Source organism: Gopherus flavomarginatus, chromosome 8 (assembly GCF_025201925.1).
Source record: "Gopherus flavomarginatus isolate rGopFla2 chromosome 8, rGopFla2.mat.asm, whole genome shotgun sequence".
Classification (NCBI taxonomy): domain Eukaryota; kingdom Metazoa; phylum Chordata; order Testudines; family Testudinidae; genus Gopherus; species Gopherus flavomarginatus.
The window spans coordinates 65,617,393-65,633,441 of NC_066624.1; the positions used below are offsets into that span (position 1 = coordinate 65,617,393).

General features: G+C 42.9%; 1 protein-coding gene across 4 annotated transcripts; it reads left to right on the forward strand.

Moving 5' to 3' along the window:
• The first annotated feature begins 3,093 nt into the window (after nucleotides 1-3,093).
• On the forward strand, nucleotides 3,094-15,525 carry SLC35G2 (solute carrier family 35 member G2). 4 transcript variants are annotated; one of them, XM_050965603.1, is made up of 4 exons: nucleotides 3,094-3,426; nucleotides 10,393-10,540; nucleotides 11,158-11,320; nucleotides 13,697-15,525. In XM_050965603.1, the coding sequence occupies exon 4, from the start codon at nucleotides 13,715-13,717 to the stop codon at nucleotides 14,948-14,950; it is 1,236 nt and encodes a 411-aa protein (XP_050821560.1). In that variant the 5' UTR covers nucleotides 3,094-3,426; nucleotides 10,393-10,540; nucleotides 11,158-11,320; nucleotides 13,697-13,714; the 3' UTR covers nucleotides 14,951-15,525. The 4 variants fall into 4 exon arrangements, with proteins under 4 accessions (XP_050821560.1, XP_050821562.1, XP_050821559.1 ...); XM_050965604.1 differs by lacking the exon at nucleotides 3,094-3,426 and adding an exon at nucleotides 8,586-8,619; XM_050965605.1 differs by lacking the exon at nucleotides 10,393-10,540.
• Nucleotides 15,526-16,049: the final 524 nt, after the last annotated feature.

A 16,049-nucleotide genomic window follows, 5' to 3' on the forward strand; every position in this document is an offset into this window, starting at 1 on the left:
TGTTTTTTAAGAATCAGATTGTTTTTTAGTGTCCTAAAAAACTCAAGGGTATGGCCTGTGCTCACCTTGATTACCCATTTGGCTGGTGTATTATTCTCAAGCCTCCCCAGGAAGGGGGTGAGGTGAAGGGGCTTGGGGGAATATTTGAGGGAAACAGGAACTCCAAGTGGTCCTTTTCCTGAATCTTTGTCTAACTCACTTGATGGTGGCAGCAGTACCCATCCAAGGACAAGGAAGGATTTGTGCCTTGGGGAAGTTTTTAACTAAGCTGGTGAAAATAAGCTTAGGGGGTCTTTCATGCAGGTCCCCACATCTGTACCCCAGAGCTCAGAATGGGGAGGGAACCCTCACAACTCGGTATTCCCCAGCCTTTCTAGTAGCTCATCTACATGGGGTAGGTGTCAAAGCTAGAGCCCTCCTGAAGACAATGAGAAACCTCAAACTGTCTGGTTTAGGTACTAGAATAATGGTGCTCCTCCACTCGCTCTGGGATTCCTCCACAACCCCTAGGACTATCATCACCTTTAGCAACTCATGGACTGCCTCCCACATTTTCCTCAGCAAGGGATGATACTGGTCCTCCTGCACCCTGTCAGGAGTGATGGTAGGTCACAGATCAGACAGAGACACAGGTGTTGCACCCCATGAAGGCACAGACACTGGACGAGACTGGCCAAGAATGGCTGACAGACAATAGGGACATCATAGGGTAGCAATGGCTTACTTCCCACCCGCATCTCATTCCTTCCAGCATTGTCTCCAGAGTTAGAAAGGGAAAGTTATTCCCAAAAGGGATACTCCAGGTTCAACTAGATGGACAATCAGTCATTTTACTCTTGTATGTGATTGAAAGAAAGCATCCACTTTATCTGGCAAACCTTGGCTTGAGATGCTCAAGGCAAATTGAATTGATATCAAGGTGATCATGAAAAAACATCCTGAAATCTTAAATACTAGGCAGACACTCCAAAGCATTTGAAAATGAATTTGGACAGTTGAGCACCATGTCAGTGAAGCTCACTGTTAAGTGTGACATCCAGACAAAATATTGGACATCTTCATACCTCATTTAGCCAATTTGGTTTATTGTTACAGATGGTAAATGAAAATGGACCTCAATTCTGTTCTAAAGAATTTCAGAAGTTGAGCTTCAAATAGAATTTAGCACATCTGTTGTGCTCCATACCATTTTACGACAAATTAACTAGCAGACTGCTTCATATGGCTACTCAAGCATGCTTTAATTGTCAAGGAGTCTACTTGGACTAATCAGAAGAAATTGTCCAATTTCTAGCTTCTCTACAGGAACACACCACACACTACTACCCAGGAGTTAGCTGCAATTATTTTCTTGAAGTGGTCTTCATGTTTCTGTAGGGACCTGCTTTAGCCTGATGTTATCTCGTGTGGTCAAATCCCAAACTATGCAAATTGATCACCAACATGAGATTGATCATTGTTCTTTCCTAAACACTGAGTACCTGGCAGCTCACACTGACTTCTTGGTTCTGCAGTTTGTCATAAGGCTGCAGAAGCATGTATGTGGTATATAGCACCTCTTCTATAAAATTAATAGATATTAAGGCCAGAAGGGACTGTTATGGTCATGTAGTCTGACCTCTTGTCTAGCACAGGCCAGAGAATTTCAGTCAGCAATCCCTGAATCAAGCCCATTACTTCTGGTTGAGCTACAATATATTTGTTAAAAAGCACATCCAGTTTCAAGGTAATGTTTTCAAGTGATGAATACATCACATTCCTTTGTGAGTTGTTCTAAATGTTAGTTACCTTCAGTGTTAATAATGTGCATCTTATTTCTGGATTGAATGTCTGGCTTCACCTTAGTCATTGGATCCTGTTAAGCCTGTGTCTGCTAGATTATCAGAAATCTTCTTCCCATAAAGGTGCTTATAGATCACAGTCAAGTCATTGCTAAACCTTCTCTTCAATAAACTTATCAGATTGAGTTAACTCAAACTCACTGTGGGACAGGCATTTGATAGCAAAGATCCACAAGAATCATCTGGGGTGAGTCTGCTCTAAGTTTTCATCTTGCTTTTTGAACAGTGAGCAAGAAAAATGGACACAGTATCCCAGTAATGGCTTCACCCATGCTGTATACAGAGGTTATACCACCTCCCTACTTCTATTTGATATCTCCCTTCTCATACACCTAAGGATCACATTCACTGAGAGCTTATGTTCTGTTGCTTTCCAGCAGGACACCAAGTTACTTACAGAGTTACTGTTTTCCAGTATACAAATGCCCTCCCCCTCTTCCTGTAAATATGCCCCCCATTCTTTCTTCCTAGATTAATGGTCTTGCATTTCGTTGTATTAAAATATATGTTGGTTTCTCCCCTCCCCCTACTCCAGTTTACAAAGTGATATTGATTTCTCTGGATGGCATCATTATTTACCATATGACCCATCTTGATATCATCTGTAAACTTCAATATTTCCTTCTGAAGCATCAATATTAAAGAAGGTTAGGCTGAAAATCAATCCCTAGAGTCCCTCGAGAAACACTCCTAAGCAATAATGATTCCTAATTAACAATTCCATATTTCATCTGTCAGATAGTTTTTAATCCCTTTCATGTGCACCATATTAGCACAAGAGAGCCTCAGTCTCTTTAATCAGAATGTTGTGTGGGACTAACTGTCTTACAGAAGTTTCATATCAATATACATTTCCTTTATCAGACAGACTTGTAGTAATGAACAGAACAGGAATTATACAAACAGCAGGCTGTTACTAGACATCTTGCTGTTTATATATCTGCCAAAACATGCCAATGTAACTTATTGAAAAAAAATCCCAGATTTTGTAACTGGAGAACAGCACACCATAATCTTTTCAGCCCTGGACACCAGATGCATTTTGATTTCTGATGCTACACCTCATTGTTTTTTCTCCTTGACTGAGCCCGGTTGCTTAATCCGAATAAGTATTATATCAATTTAAAGATATTTAAAATCCAGGCAAAAAAAGCTACTGTAAGTAAAATTCTCTAACATTAAATAAAAATGAATGTTGATACAACTGTCAGATGCCCTTGTGCTTACTGGGCATGCTCACTTGCTCCTGCTCTGTCGCACTCTCCTGAGTCTTTTGCTGTCGCCTCAGTCTTTTCCTCCAGGCCCCTCTTCGCAGAGAGAAGAGGGCGAGTGGAGAAAGGAGATCCAGGTCTAGTTCTGCAAACACCCTTTTCTGGAGTACGCCAGGCTGTGTTGCTGACTTCACATTACACTGGGATTAATGGCGTTGTCCTGCCTTCTGGGCTCTTACAGCGTGAGAAAGATGAAAGGATTGACAAATTCTGGAGAACAGATTTCCTCCCTTCTTTTCTTTTAACATCACGCAGCCTCCTCATTGTTTAAAGGCATCATTGTTTGGACTTGATCGGCTCCTTCTAAGCGAGAGGTAAATAGAGATTTCTTCCTCCCCTCCACCCCCGCCACCTTTTCCTTATAGTATTTACTGGTCTGTTGCATGATAACGCAGACATCCCAGCTATTATATAGGGTCAGTTCATTCAAGTAACCACCTCCTGCCTCTGTTACTAATGCTCACTGCGCTTTACAAGGCAGGAGATTTGGAGGCGGTCGTTTGTTCAGACCAGATATGGATTCACTGGAAGACTTCTCAAAGCGAGTTCAATTGATCCGGTTCCATAAAAATAAACAAAAAATGGTAAATGGATAAGAGCGCAGTCCAGGGCACACTGCCCAGGACTGGTAACGTCGCTTTATGTATCATTAGAGAACAGCGCTAAACTCATTTGCTGTGTGTCCAAGGTACTGAAATATCTCTAGCCGTCATTCAGCAGCTCAGAGGGGTTTGTGCTTGTGGGCTGCATTTACCCCCCTTTTTGTCCTCTCCATTTTAGCTCTGCGGCGTACAGGGAGATCGAAGCCCTTTCATTTCTCTCCCAGGCTCTAGGATTTATTAATCTGCTCTGTAAAGAAATATGGCTAATTCCAGGATATCACAAGACAAGGATATTTTCCTCCTAAAGCTGGTGTGAAGAATGGGAGCAGATGGAGAAAGCTGTAGATAATCTCACAATAGGCTGAGTTTAGCAATCATTGTAGCGTTTTTAATTAGCAGGTTGGAAGAGTTCCCGAACAGTCAGTAAGTTCTGATAGTTTTACTTTCATATGTTTGTCGGCAAAGACTATGATTAAGACACTTAATGATATTTAAATTCTGATAAAAAGATCTATTTATATTTCAATGAGAAAGGCTGACGCATTCAAAGTAAAGAGTTCTATGAACCATAAGGAAAAGGATGCTTTATAGCGCAGATGCTGAATCTTACTTTTTTGGCGGAAGAGACAAATATCCAGATTTATTTGCTGGGGGAGAGGGGGTAGATTTAGACTATCTGACAAAAATGCACACAGTGCTGCTGCTGACAGTGTAGTGTAAATCTGCTCACAGAATCAACTTTCCACAACAGATTTTTAATTTATGAAGTTTGGACGCTTCTTGAATCCATCTGTTTGTCTAAACAAGTACCTACTTGCCACCAAGGTATGAGTAAAATTCCATTCGATTACCACTATTTTAGAAACTTGAAATACTATTAAGTCTAGTAATATATCTGCCTGCTTTTCCCCACAAGATACATTGATTGTAATATAAAGTCTGAGATTTTATCCAAATTACCAATATGAACATTCACTTAATTTCAATTAAACTGTTATGCAATAATTTGTATGTAGAGTCCCCATAATAGCCAAAAATTACATACTCAAATTCAATATTAGCTAACTATTTCTAGAACAAGTTGCCATTTAAAATATACTAGAATGCTCAGGATCTGTTTCTTTGGAGAGGATATATCTGGTGGTTCTCTTTTCTGGTCTTACTTTACATTAAAGTGACCTAGCCAACAAATGAAAGTCACCACTTTTTAAAAAGAACAAAATTAAATGTATGATTGTGATTAAAAAGATGACATTTAATATGGAACACATCACTGCAGCAAAAACAGCATATATTTTATTAAACTCATAAAGTAAACAATTAGAGCTAAAGACATAAGTTCCTTTAAAAATAATTAATCTATGCTTTTAAATTAATTCTTTTCTATATTCTTATAATTAAACAAAACTGTTCGCCATTAGACCTTCATTTTGTTTTATTTCACTGGAAAATATTTGTTGCTCTTGTTCAAACAAATTTTTCAATAGAAAAATCAGAGAAAGGCTCTTTACTAAACTATCATGCCACTCATTATTTCACCATACAGACAATATTTCATTTGTCACTGTGGACAATTTCATCTTAATGTTTAGGGTGACCAGTGTGTGGCTTTCATTAGGCAGTAATACATGTATTAAGCAGAAAAAAAAAAAAAGGATGCAGGGATATGTAGGGGAGTTACCATTTTTAGAAAACAGATTTTTTTTTTAAACTCAGACCCATGTAATCTCCATGGCTCTAACGCTGTAATTTCTATCCTAGTGCAACCCAGTTGAAATAATTAAAAATCCTATTTTGTATATAATATGCAACATGGGCAAGATCTGTGCTAGGTACAGGACTGGGTGTGACACACTCCATGCCCTGTAAACCTGATAGAATGAGTTGGGGCTCAGCTGGCTGTGTGGCCATGCAGGGGCATCTACACCATGGAGATGCCCTCTGGAATGGCCCACACAGGACTGGCATAGAAGGTCAGTTTGGGACAAACTGCAAATGGTCCATAGCAGTCTGGGGAGGGGCTTTGGATCCACTTTTACACAGATACAGTGGTCCCAATACCCTGTGAAATTGAGGTGGAGGGGCTGATGAGTGTGAATTTCACCTGTCTGTTGCATCTCTCTGCTTACACCAATTCTGTATCAGATGTTCTCAGTTTAGGATTAAGATGATATTTTTCCTACATGCAAACTCAGACTGGGCAAATCATTCCCCTTGGCTCACCACAGTAACAGAGCTCCACTACAGGAGTGGTATGGGGACCACAGAGGCCCCATAAGACTTTCACTATCATTTGATGCATTTGGTGGCTGGCTTCTCTGCAGCTTGTACAATAGGCCTTTGCAGTACCAGTTATGCTATAGTACATCTGTAGCAGACTAGTAGCCCTTTAAACTGTAATAGGCACTAAAACCACAATACAAGACTCAAAGCTGTTCCCTCTAGGAAGGCTGTGAGTTCCCTATTAGTCTCTTTCATCTGGATGCCCAGACTTAGTCAAACTCCTCTTAATGGGCTAGTCACACAATCCCATTCTTCCCTGTGTCAGGGTGGATACTATAGTCCATTCACTGCACACTGTCACACACCTTCATTCTGAGAGGGAGTCTGGGTGCACACTGTGTAGAAACCCCTTTTCCTCCTTCCCAGCAATCCTATAGTCACAAGTTCAGACCAGAAGGGAGCATTGTGATGATGTATGCTGACACCCTGGTCAGACAGCATCATTAGTGATTCTTGCATCCAGCACAGTTGCTTTTGATTGAGGTAGAGCAGAAATGTCAAATATGGGCTAAGTCTAGCCCCGCCCCCCATGCCTTTATCTGGCCTCCAGCTACCTCTGTACACAGAGGAGCTGGGCCCATTGCATCTGTGGTGGTCCCTCCGTCTTAGGCTCTCTCAGGCTTAGAGGGAGGCCACTCTGACTTGCTGCATCAGGCAATAAACAAAAGCTAATCAGCACTTCCCTAGCTCAAGCCTCCTGGCTAAGGCAGACAGTAAACAGTCTAGGCTGTGACTCTCTGGACTGGGCAGAGCAATAAGTAGTCTTTAGCCTAAGCCTTCCAGCTAAGGCAGTGTAATGGGGTCAACACCCACCTCTCATGAGCGCCCCTGTTTTGGCCACTACATACCTGCAATCACTCAGTTTTTGAACAGAGTGGCACCTACCTCTTGCAGGCACCCCCTTTCTGGTTGGGTGGGAGCCTGTTTTTCTTTCAGTTCTTACAACAGGGTGGCACCTGCCTCTTGCAAGTGCCCCCCCGGCTAATGGTAGTTTGGCAGGTCTTCAGCAACTCAGCCCTCTGGTCAAGTCACACACACTGTCCCCCACTTCCCAGGTATACAGTCTCTAGTTCCTTCTCACAGCTCTGGTATGGTGTCATAGCACCAAGGCTCCCACCCCAGAGTAGCCCAACAGGGGCCCATCTCAGTACCCTCACTTGGTGTCCTTTCAGCAGCCCTCACTGGACTCAGTCTTCAACCAGATCAGCAGAGTCCATCACAGTACCCACACCTGGGCTGGCTAGGTTCTGGTCTCAGTCCCGTGGGCTCAGCCTGCCCACACTAACCTTTCCATGCTCCCGGCTGCTCTTCCAGCCAGACAGGCACCCCATCTTTAGCAGCCTTCCCTGGGCTCAGTCCTACCCACAGTGAGCTGTCCATAGTCCGGCTGGTCTTTCTGCCAACCAGGCTCCCAGTTCTCTCTCTTCAATCTCCAGGCAGCAACTAACTGCTCTGCCTCTGCTACCTCCTTATATCTGGCCCTTCCACCCCTGATTGGTTGCTCCAACATCCCCTCTGATTGTCTGCTTCTCTGCAACCACTCTAGGTCACCTGGAGGATTTCTCCTCTGCTATTTTCTGGGGCAAAGTGAGGCAGAGCCAATAGGCTTCTTGCAGGGGGCCTCTGGACCTAGTCCATTCATCACAGGCAGGCAGTAAACACAGTCTAGGCTCTGAATCCCTGGGTGGGGAAGAACAATATGGAATCTTTAGTGCAGCCTCCTGGCTAAGGCAGACAGAGACCACAGTCTAGGGGCTTGCAGCCTTCTGGCTGGGACAAGTCACGAACAAGGCACAGGCCTTCTGGCCTAGGGTGAGAAGGCTGCTGTGACGGGTTAAATTACAGAACCTGTCTTGGGAGCTGCCACCTGATGTGCCAAGACTACTTTTGCCGCTGCTTTTTCTGCCAAGCTTGGGTTCCCAGCACCCTGTTTTGTTAAGCCAGACATGCCCATCTGCTCCAACAAAGACCCAGGGTCTGAATTACTTGCCCCAAAGCTGCAGACTTAACTGAAAACAGCTAAGAGAAGTGTTTTTGTTTTTAACACTTAGATGCTCAACTCCCAATGGGGTTTAAATCCAAATAAATTAGCTTTACCCTGTATAAAACTTATTAATTGTTTGCCCTTTAAAACACTGATAGAGAGGTATGCACAGCTGTTCTCCCCCCACCAGGTATTAATACATACTCAGGGTTAATTAATAAGTAAAAAGTGATTTTATTAAATACAAGAAAGTAGGATTTAAGTAGTAGCAGACAGAACAAAGTGAATTACCAAGTAAAATAAAATAAAACACACCAGTCTATGTTTAATTTAACTGAATACAGATAAAATCCTCACCAGTTTCAGAATGCTTGCTTTTACAGACTAATCTTCTTTTAGTCTGGATCCAGCAATTACTTACAGCCCTTGCAGTTACTGTCCTTTGTTTTAGTTTTTTTCAGGTATTTTGGGGGCTGAAGAGGCTCTTTCTGTAGCCAGCCCAACCAAATGGAGGGGCTTTCCCTGGGCTTAAATAGACTTTCTCTTGTGGGTGGAGATCCCCTCATCTCTCCTATGCAAAGTCCAGCTACAAAATGGAGTTTTGGAATTACCTGGGCAAGTCACATGTCCATGCATGAGTGAGTTCCTTACCAGCCAAGCCACATTCCTGGGAAAGCCCAGATGTGGATTGGTGTCTCCAAGTTCATTGTTAGCTTAAGTGTTGATTGGGCACTTACTCAGAATAGTTTTTTCTCAGGAAGCTGACCAAATGCTTCACTACAGCCTACTTAGAATCAAATAAGTATGCAGCCAATATTCATAACTTCGAATACAAAAATGATACATGTATACAAATAGGATTAATAGATTCAGTAAATCATGGCCTTTACAGAAATATGTTACATGGCATATGTAGCATAAAACACATTCTAGTTACGTTATATATATGTACATTCATAAGCATATTTCCATAAAACCTTATCACAGCTTATAAAGGCATCACAGCTGCCACCCCAGGGTTAGCAGTAGAGGGTTGAGGGGACCCAGGCTATCCCTACTCTACTAGGTCCAGCCCAGAGTCCTAAAAGTGCCAGGGGATCCCGCCACTAGGACAGTGGGAATCCTGCTGAAACATGCTGAATCGTACTGTGACATCACAACCTGACTAATGTCTGGTTCCCCTGGGTTACTTCTAGGACCAGCGCTAGAGTTTTTTGCGCCCTAGGTGCACGGCCATTTCGCCGCCCCGCACACTGCTCCTGCGGCTCTGGTGGAGCTGCCGCAGCCATTTCTGCGGAGGGTCTGTTGGTCCGCGGCTCTGGTGGAGTTGCCGCAGCTGTGCCTGCGGGAGGTCCACTGGAGCTGCGCAGGACCAGCGGACTGTCCGCAGGCATGCATGCGGCAGCTCCACTGGAGCCTCGGACCAACAGACCCTCCACAGGCACAACTGCAGCAGGTCCACCGGAGCCACCTGCCATCCCCCCCGGCAAAATGCTGCCCCCCGAAAATCCTGGCACCCTAGGCGATTGCCTAGTTCGCCTCAATGGAAGTGCCGGCCCTGGTTACTTCCTACCACAGTCCATTGGCGTGGCTTCATAGTCTGCAGGTCCTCAGCTTCCTCAGGGTAAGTGGTGGATAGACAGGGTAAGTGGTGGATGGCAGTCCCAGCAGCTCTTCCCAACTCTTGGTCTCTTCCAGAGGCAGGATGTCACACAGATCAGAGTCTGGCCCAAAGTCCTGTAGCAGGCTAGAGTTGTCTGCCTCCTTGCCTGGCTCTGACCAGGGCTGGCACTTCCATTGAGGTGAACTAGGCAATCGCTTAGGGCGCCAGGATTTTCGGGAGGCGGCATTTTGCCGGGGGGGAGGCAGCCGGCTCTGGTGGACCTGCCGCAGTCGTGCCTGCGGAGGGTCCATTGATCTGCAGCTCTGGTGGAGTTGCCGCAGGCATGCCTGCGGACGGTCCGCTGGTCCCACGCGGCTCTGGTGGACCTCCTGTAGGCACGGCTGCGGCAGCTCCACTGGAGCCGCGGACCAACGGACCCTCTGCAGAAATGGCTGCGGCAGCTCCACCGGAGCCACGGGAGCGGCGTGCGGGGCGGCGAAATGGCCGTGCACCTACGGCTTGAAATACTGTAGAGCCAGTCCTGGCTCTGACCCAACTGACCTCCTGTGCTTGCCTTGTTCCCAGCCTTTCTCCAGCCCTGCTCAGTTCCTGCCTCCTATTCTGATCCTTGGCTCTGACCCTTGGTTGTTGACTCCAGCACTGTCCCTTGGCGCTGTTCCTAGCCATTGACCCCAGTTCTGAGCACTAGGCTTGACTGCCACTGCTTTGACCACCCATGCCCTGGTCCATGACAGTATCTCAGGAGGATGTTGAACACAGTTACTAAAGTTAGACATGTTTAAATCAGCAGGTCCAGGTAAATTGCATCCAAGAGTTTTAGAAGAGCTGGCTGAGGAGCTCACTAGACTGTTAATGTTCATTTTCAATACGTCTCGGAACAATGGGGACTCCAGAAAACTGGAAGAAAGCTAATGGTGTGCCAATATTTTTAAAAGGTAAACAAGATGACTGGGGTAATTATAGGACACTCAGTCTGACATAGATTCCAGGAAAGATAATGGAGCAGCTGTTAGGGGACTCAATTAATGGAGGATTAAAAGGAGGGTAACATAATTAATGCAAGTCAGCATGGGTTTATGGAAAACAGAGCCTGTCAAACTAACTTGTTTTTTTAAATGAGATTACAAGTTTGACTGATAAACCTAATAGTATTTGTGTAATATAGTTAGATTTCTGTAAGGCATTTGACTTGGTACCACACAACATTTTGATTAAAAAGTTAGGATGCCATCAAATGAACATGTCACAAATTACACAGATTAAAAGCTGGCTAACTGATAAGTCTCAAAATGTAATTGTAAATGGGGAATAGTCATTGAGTGTGTGTGTTTCCAATGGGGTATCGCAGAGATGGATTCTTGGCCCTAGGATATTAAACATTCTTATCAATGTCTTGGAAGAAACATAAAATCATCATTGTAGATGACACAAAAATTGGGGTAAATACTGAAGAGGACAGGTCACTGATTCAGAGTGATCTGGATCACTTGGTAAGCTGAGTGCAAGCAAATAATGTGTTTGAATATGGCTAAATGTAAATGCATACCCCTAGGAACAAAGAATGCAGGCCATACATACAGGATGGGGGACTCTATCCTGGGAAGCAGTGACTCTGAAAAAGATTTGGGGGTTGTGGTGGATAATCAGCTGAACATGAGCTCCCAGTGCAATGCAGTGTCCAAAAGAGCCACTACAATCCTTGGATGCATAAAGAGGTGAGTCTCACAGAGTAGAGGTTATTTTAACTCTATATTTGGCATTGGTTAAACAGCTGCTGGAGTACTCGGTTCTGTTCTGGTACCCTCAATTCAAGAAGGATGTTGATAAGTTGTAGAGGGTTCAGAGAACAGCCACAAGAATGACTAAAGGATTAGAAAACATACCTCCTAGTGATAAATGTGAGGAGCTCAATGTGTTTTGCTTTTCAAAGAGAAGGCTAAGGGGTAACTTACAGACTGTAATTATGTAGGCTTGTATGCAATGTTGTAGCTGTGTTGGTCCCAGGATATTAGAGACACACACAGAGAGTAAGCTCAAAAGCTTGCCTCTCTCACCAACAGAATTCAGTGCTTCCCAGGATATTACCTCACCCACCTTGTCTTTATAAATAGGCCTGGCAGAATTAAATGTATTTATTTATTTTTGTAACTTCAAATGATTAACATCAATGTTTATTTTAAAGCTTTTTTATTTTTAACTATTTTGATTTTCTCAGTTGCATGACATTAAGGTGGGGGGGACACATAGCTCAGGGGATGAGGTTTGGGGGGAAGGGGCAGAGTGGGGCAGAGCTGGGGTGGGAAGAGAGGGGGCAGGGGCAGAGCAGGGGCAGGAGCTGAGGGGCACGGGTGAGACAGGGGCGGAGGCAGTTTCCTGGGCCCTGCTGTGTGCAGCCCATGAGGGGCCAGCTCAGCCGTCTGGGGGATAGAGCTGGATGCTGGAGCTGGATGCAGCACACAGCTGTGTAGGGCACCAGGAAATTTGGTGCCCCAAATTTCCTGGTGCCCTACGCAGCTGCATAGTTTGCATATGGGTAGGGATGGCCCGGCTGGCCAGTGATTGAATAAAATGGGCCATGACAGTGAGGCTGTATAGGGCTCACTGCATGGCTGTGGAACCACGGACACTGGATTCCTGTGGGTGCTAGGGAAGAGGGAGGCTGTGCTTGCTGACTGCTGTGGATGGGTGTCTTTGTCTATTTCTGTGTGTCAGGTGAAATCAACATTTACCAAAGACTAACCATTATCAAATCCTGTCAGCCTTATCTATAATACCTACATGGGGAACAAATACTTATTAATGGGCTCTTCTGTCTAGCAGAGAAAGCTTGAACACAATCCAGTGCCTGGAACTTGAAGATAGATTAATTCAGATTAAAAATAAGGCATAAATTAACAGAGTTATTAACCACTGGAACAATTTACCAAGGGTTGTCATGGATTATCCATCACTGAGTATTTTTAAACCAAATTGGGTGTTTTTCTAAAAGATCTGCTCTAGGAATTATTATACAGGTCTTGGAATCTGTGACTTTAAAAGACATGCTCTAGTGCAAACATGAGTTATTGGGTTTGATATGTTTACTTATAAAATAGAAATAAATGTTTCCTACACGGAAGGAAGGAATCACTGGGTGGAATTCTCTGGCCTGTGTCATGCAGGAAATAAAATTTGATAGAGATCATAATGGTCTCTTCAGATGAAAATCTGTTAATATATTAATTTACTTCTTCATAGAATAAATGTAACCATTCAACCATGTTGAGTGAAAAATGAGGCATCCAGGTGACGTAGAATGGAACAATATGCAAATATTCACTTTAGGCAGCCTGAATATAAGTTTGCTATCTCTGTCATTTCATAAAAGTAGCAAAATCTACTTGTTGTCCTCTACAGTGCCAAGGAGTGGATAGCTTCTTTTCATAAAATTTCTTAGTCATTTTGTCCAACTGAGGTTCCTTTGGAAAACAAATTGATAGTCAACAGTTTCTGGAAATAATAATATGCAAAAACAGCTTCTGAGAATTTGAAAATTTATTGTAGTACTTTTTACATTTTTCTGGTCCTTATGCCTAGTTCATTGAAGTGCTCAGTGATGCCATCTGTCTGTCTCTGGGTTGTTTCACTTTGAATTGGCAAAAATTGCTCTAGTCTTCTCTAACCCAAATTTCATTTTCGGTTTGTATTTCTCTTTGCCCCTTAGAACTCGGTAAAGAATAAAACCATTAATGATTACAGAATGACTAACTGACCTGAAGGGTCCAACAAGGAAATTCTTCTCAGTGTAATAAGAACTGTTATTAATTTGCATATCTCTTTTTAAGAAGCAATGTAATAATAGGTATCATTTTCAAAAGAGAGTGCCTAAAGTTAGGCCCTAAAGTTATATTTAGGCACTTAACTAAAAATGACTTGGTTTTCAAAGATACTGGGCAACTTCCATTGTGAAATAAAAATAGAGAGAATTAATTGAGGACAAGAGCAACTTGGTTAGGTTCATGCCAATAATTTATAAATGGTCAAAAGATTGCAATGCAAATGAATTTTACAGTATTGATTGAATAAAACTAACTTTTTTTTTTAAATACCAGACCTAGTTCTCTGAGGAAATGGATACTTCTTCCAAACAATGTCCAGTCAAAAAACGAGTTAAAATCCATCCCAACACAGTGACAGTGAAATATACATCACATTATCCCCAACCTGGAGAAGAGGGCTCTGATGAAATCAGTGAAGATATTGGAAGTTTTATGGAGGACAATCCAAAGAAAAGGTTGCTCAGTGACAGAAAAAGGAAAGGAAAAGCCTTCTTTGGGACTATGGATATCCTACCTCAGCCAGCCCAAGAGACGAAAGCCAATGAGACTGGACAACGCCAGAATTTTACAGAAGGAAGCATATTTCAGTCCAGAAAGACTTGGGTAGTGCTGTTTGCCTCTGCCTTGGCTCATGGGTGTGTGGCTCTGATAACTAGACTTGTTTCTGATCGTTCCAAAGTGCCATCTCTAGAACTAATTTTCATTCGTTCAGTCATACAGGTGTTGTCTGTCATTGTTGTGTGTTACTACCACGAGGACCCCTTTGGACCAAAAGGATATAGACTGCAGCTCTTCTTCTATGGTGTCTGCAATGTTATCTCCATTACCTGTGCTTACACCTCCTTCTCTATAGTACCCCCAAGCAATGGGACCATTATGTGGAGAGCAACCACCACTGTCTTTAGTGCCATTTTGGCTTTTTTACTAATAGATGAACGAATGGCTTATATAGACATAATGACAGTAGTTAGTAGTGTCTTTGGTGTTTGCCTGGTCATGTTCCCCAACATCGTTAATGAAGAAAATTCTTTGCTCAGTGTCTGGAAAGAAGCCTTTGGCTACACCATGACAGTTATGGCAGGCTTAACTACAGCTCTTTCCATGATAGTCTACAAGTCAATCAAAGATAGGGTCAGTATGTGGACTGCACTGTTTACTTTTGGTTGGACTGGAACTGCGTGGGGAGCCTCCACCATGTTTTTTCTTCAAGAGCCAATTATCCCACTGGATGGAGAAACCTGGAGCTATCTCATTGCCATCTGCATATGTTCCACTGTGGCTTTCCTGGGTGTCTATTATGCCTTGAATAAATTTCACCCAGCTCTGGTCAGCACAGTACAACATTTAGAGATTGTGATAGCCATGATTCTGCAGCTCGGAGTGCTACGCATCTTTCCCAGCATTTATGACTTCATTGGAGGGGCCATTATTATGATTAGTGTTGTTTTCCTGGCATGTTATAAGCTGTCCTGGAAGAATTTAGGAAGGCAAGATTATCAGGAGATACTGGATTCTTCCATTAAATGAATGTCAATTTGTTGTAGTCTTTACTGTAATAGTTTCTGCACCACGATGTCGATATTAATGTTCATTTACCAATGTCCTTTGTCTAGTAGAGTGGACAGAGTACTAACTTTCTTGTTCAGAAATGTGCCAGATTCATACCTGACATAATAATGTTTAAATCAGTAGAGTTGTACCAGAGACGAATTTGTCCCACCGTGTTAAATAATTTAAAATGTTTCAATATGTGAACTTAGATTTACTCTCAGCTGGTATGTAGTAGCTGCTAAGATTAGATATAGAGAATTCTGTCATATGAGTCTTTCTATCATAGTCCTCCTTCTATAACATAATATTGAGACAGAAGGATTCACTATTGTTAGTCATTCTGGACAGTGCACCTGTAGAATATTTTATGGCAACAAGAAAGTCATATGTTGACATTCACCATTGAAGGAGGAAATTCATGTTCCATAGTAACAGTATACTTACTTGGTTGAAGCATGTAATATTTTATAAGTGAGAATTTTAACATGTATATGGTTATAATTCTTTAAATATCTGCTGGGAGAAGAGTAAATAAATAAAGTGATGATCTCTGTACTGTCAGAATCTCCATAATAATCCTTGACTTGGTCCTAAAACTCCCTGTTAGCTGAAAGCTGGAACACATGAAACTAGAAAAAGATATTCATGGGCAAAAATGAAAAGGAAGATGTGAGGCTATTTTGGAATTGTCGGAGTGAAATGCACTTAAAAGCTAGTTTCAGATGTTTTTAACTCAGAAATGTTTCTAGCCACGGCTATTACTGCCTCACTTTCATAAGCAGCAAATCCACCTAGCTATCCACCCCTCTATTGACTCATGCCTCCTCCTTGAATCTTCGGTTTCTTCCCTTGTGTGTGCCCACTTAGCCTTAGGAAATGTGCCTCCCTCAAAGAGGACACCTCTGCCCATATTTCTTATTCAAGTTTGGAGCACAAGCTCTACTCCTAGACACAGATTTGCCTTCTGTGTCTCTTGAGGTTGAAGAAATTAACTCATGTTTGGGTTGAACGGCATGAAACACCCCCTTTCCCTGACAGTAGTTTCTGAGGAAAAAAGATTTGTTTAAAATAGACA

Coding starts and splice junctions, on each gene's coding strand:
- SLC35G2 (XM_050965603.1), top strand. CDS start 13,715: ATGGATACTTCTTCCAAACAATGTCCAGTCAAAAAACGAGTTAAAATC.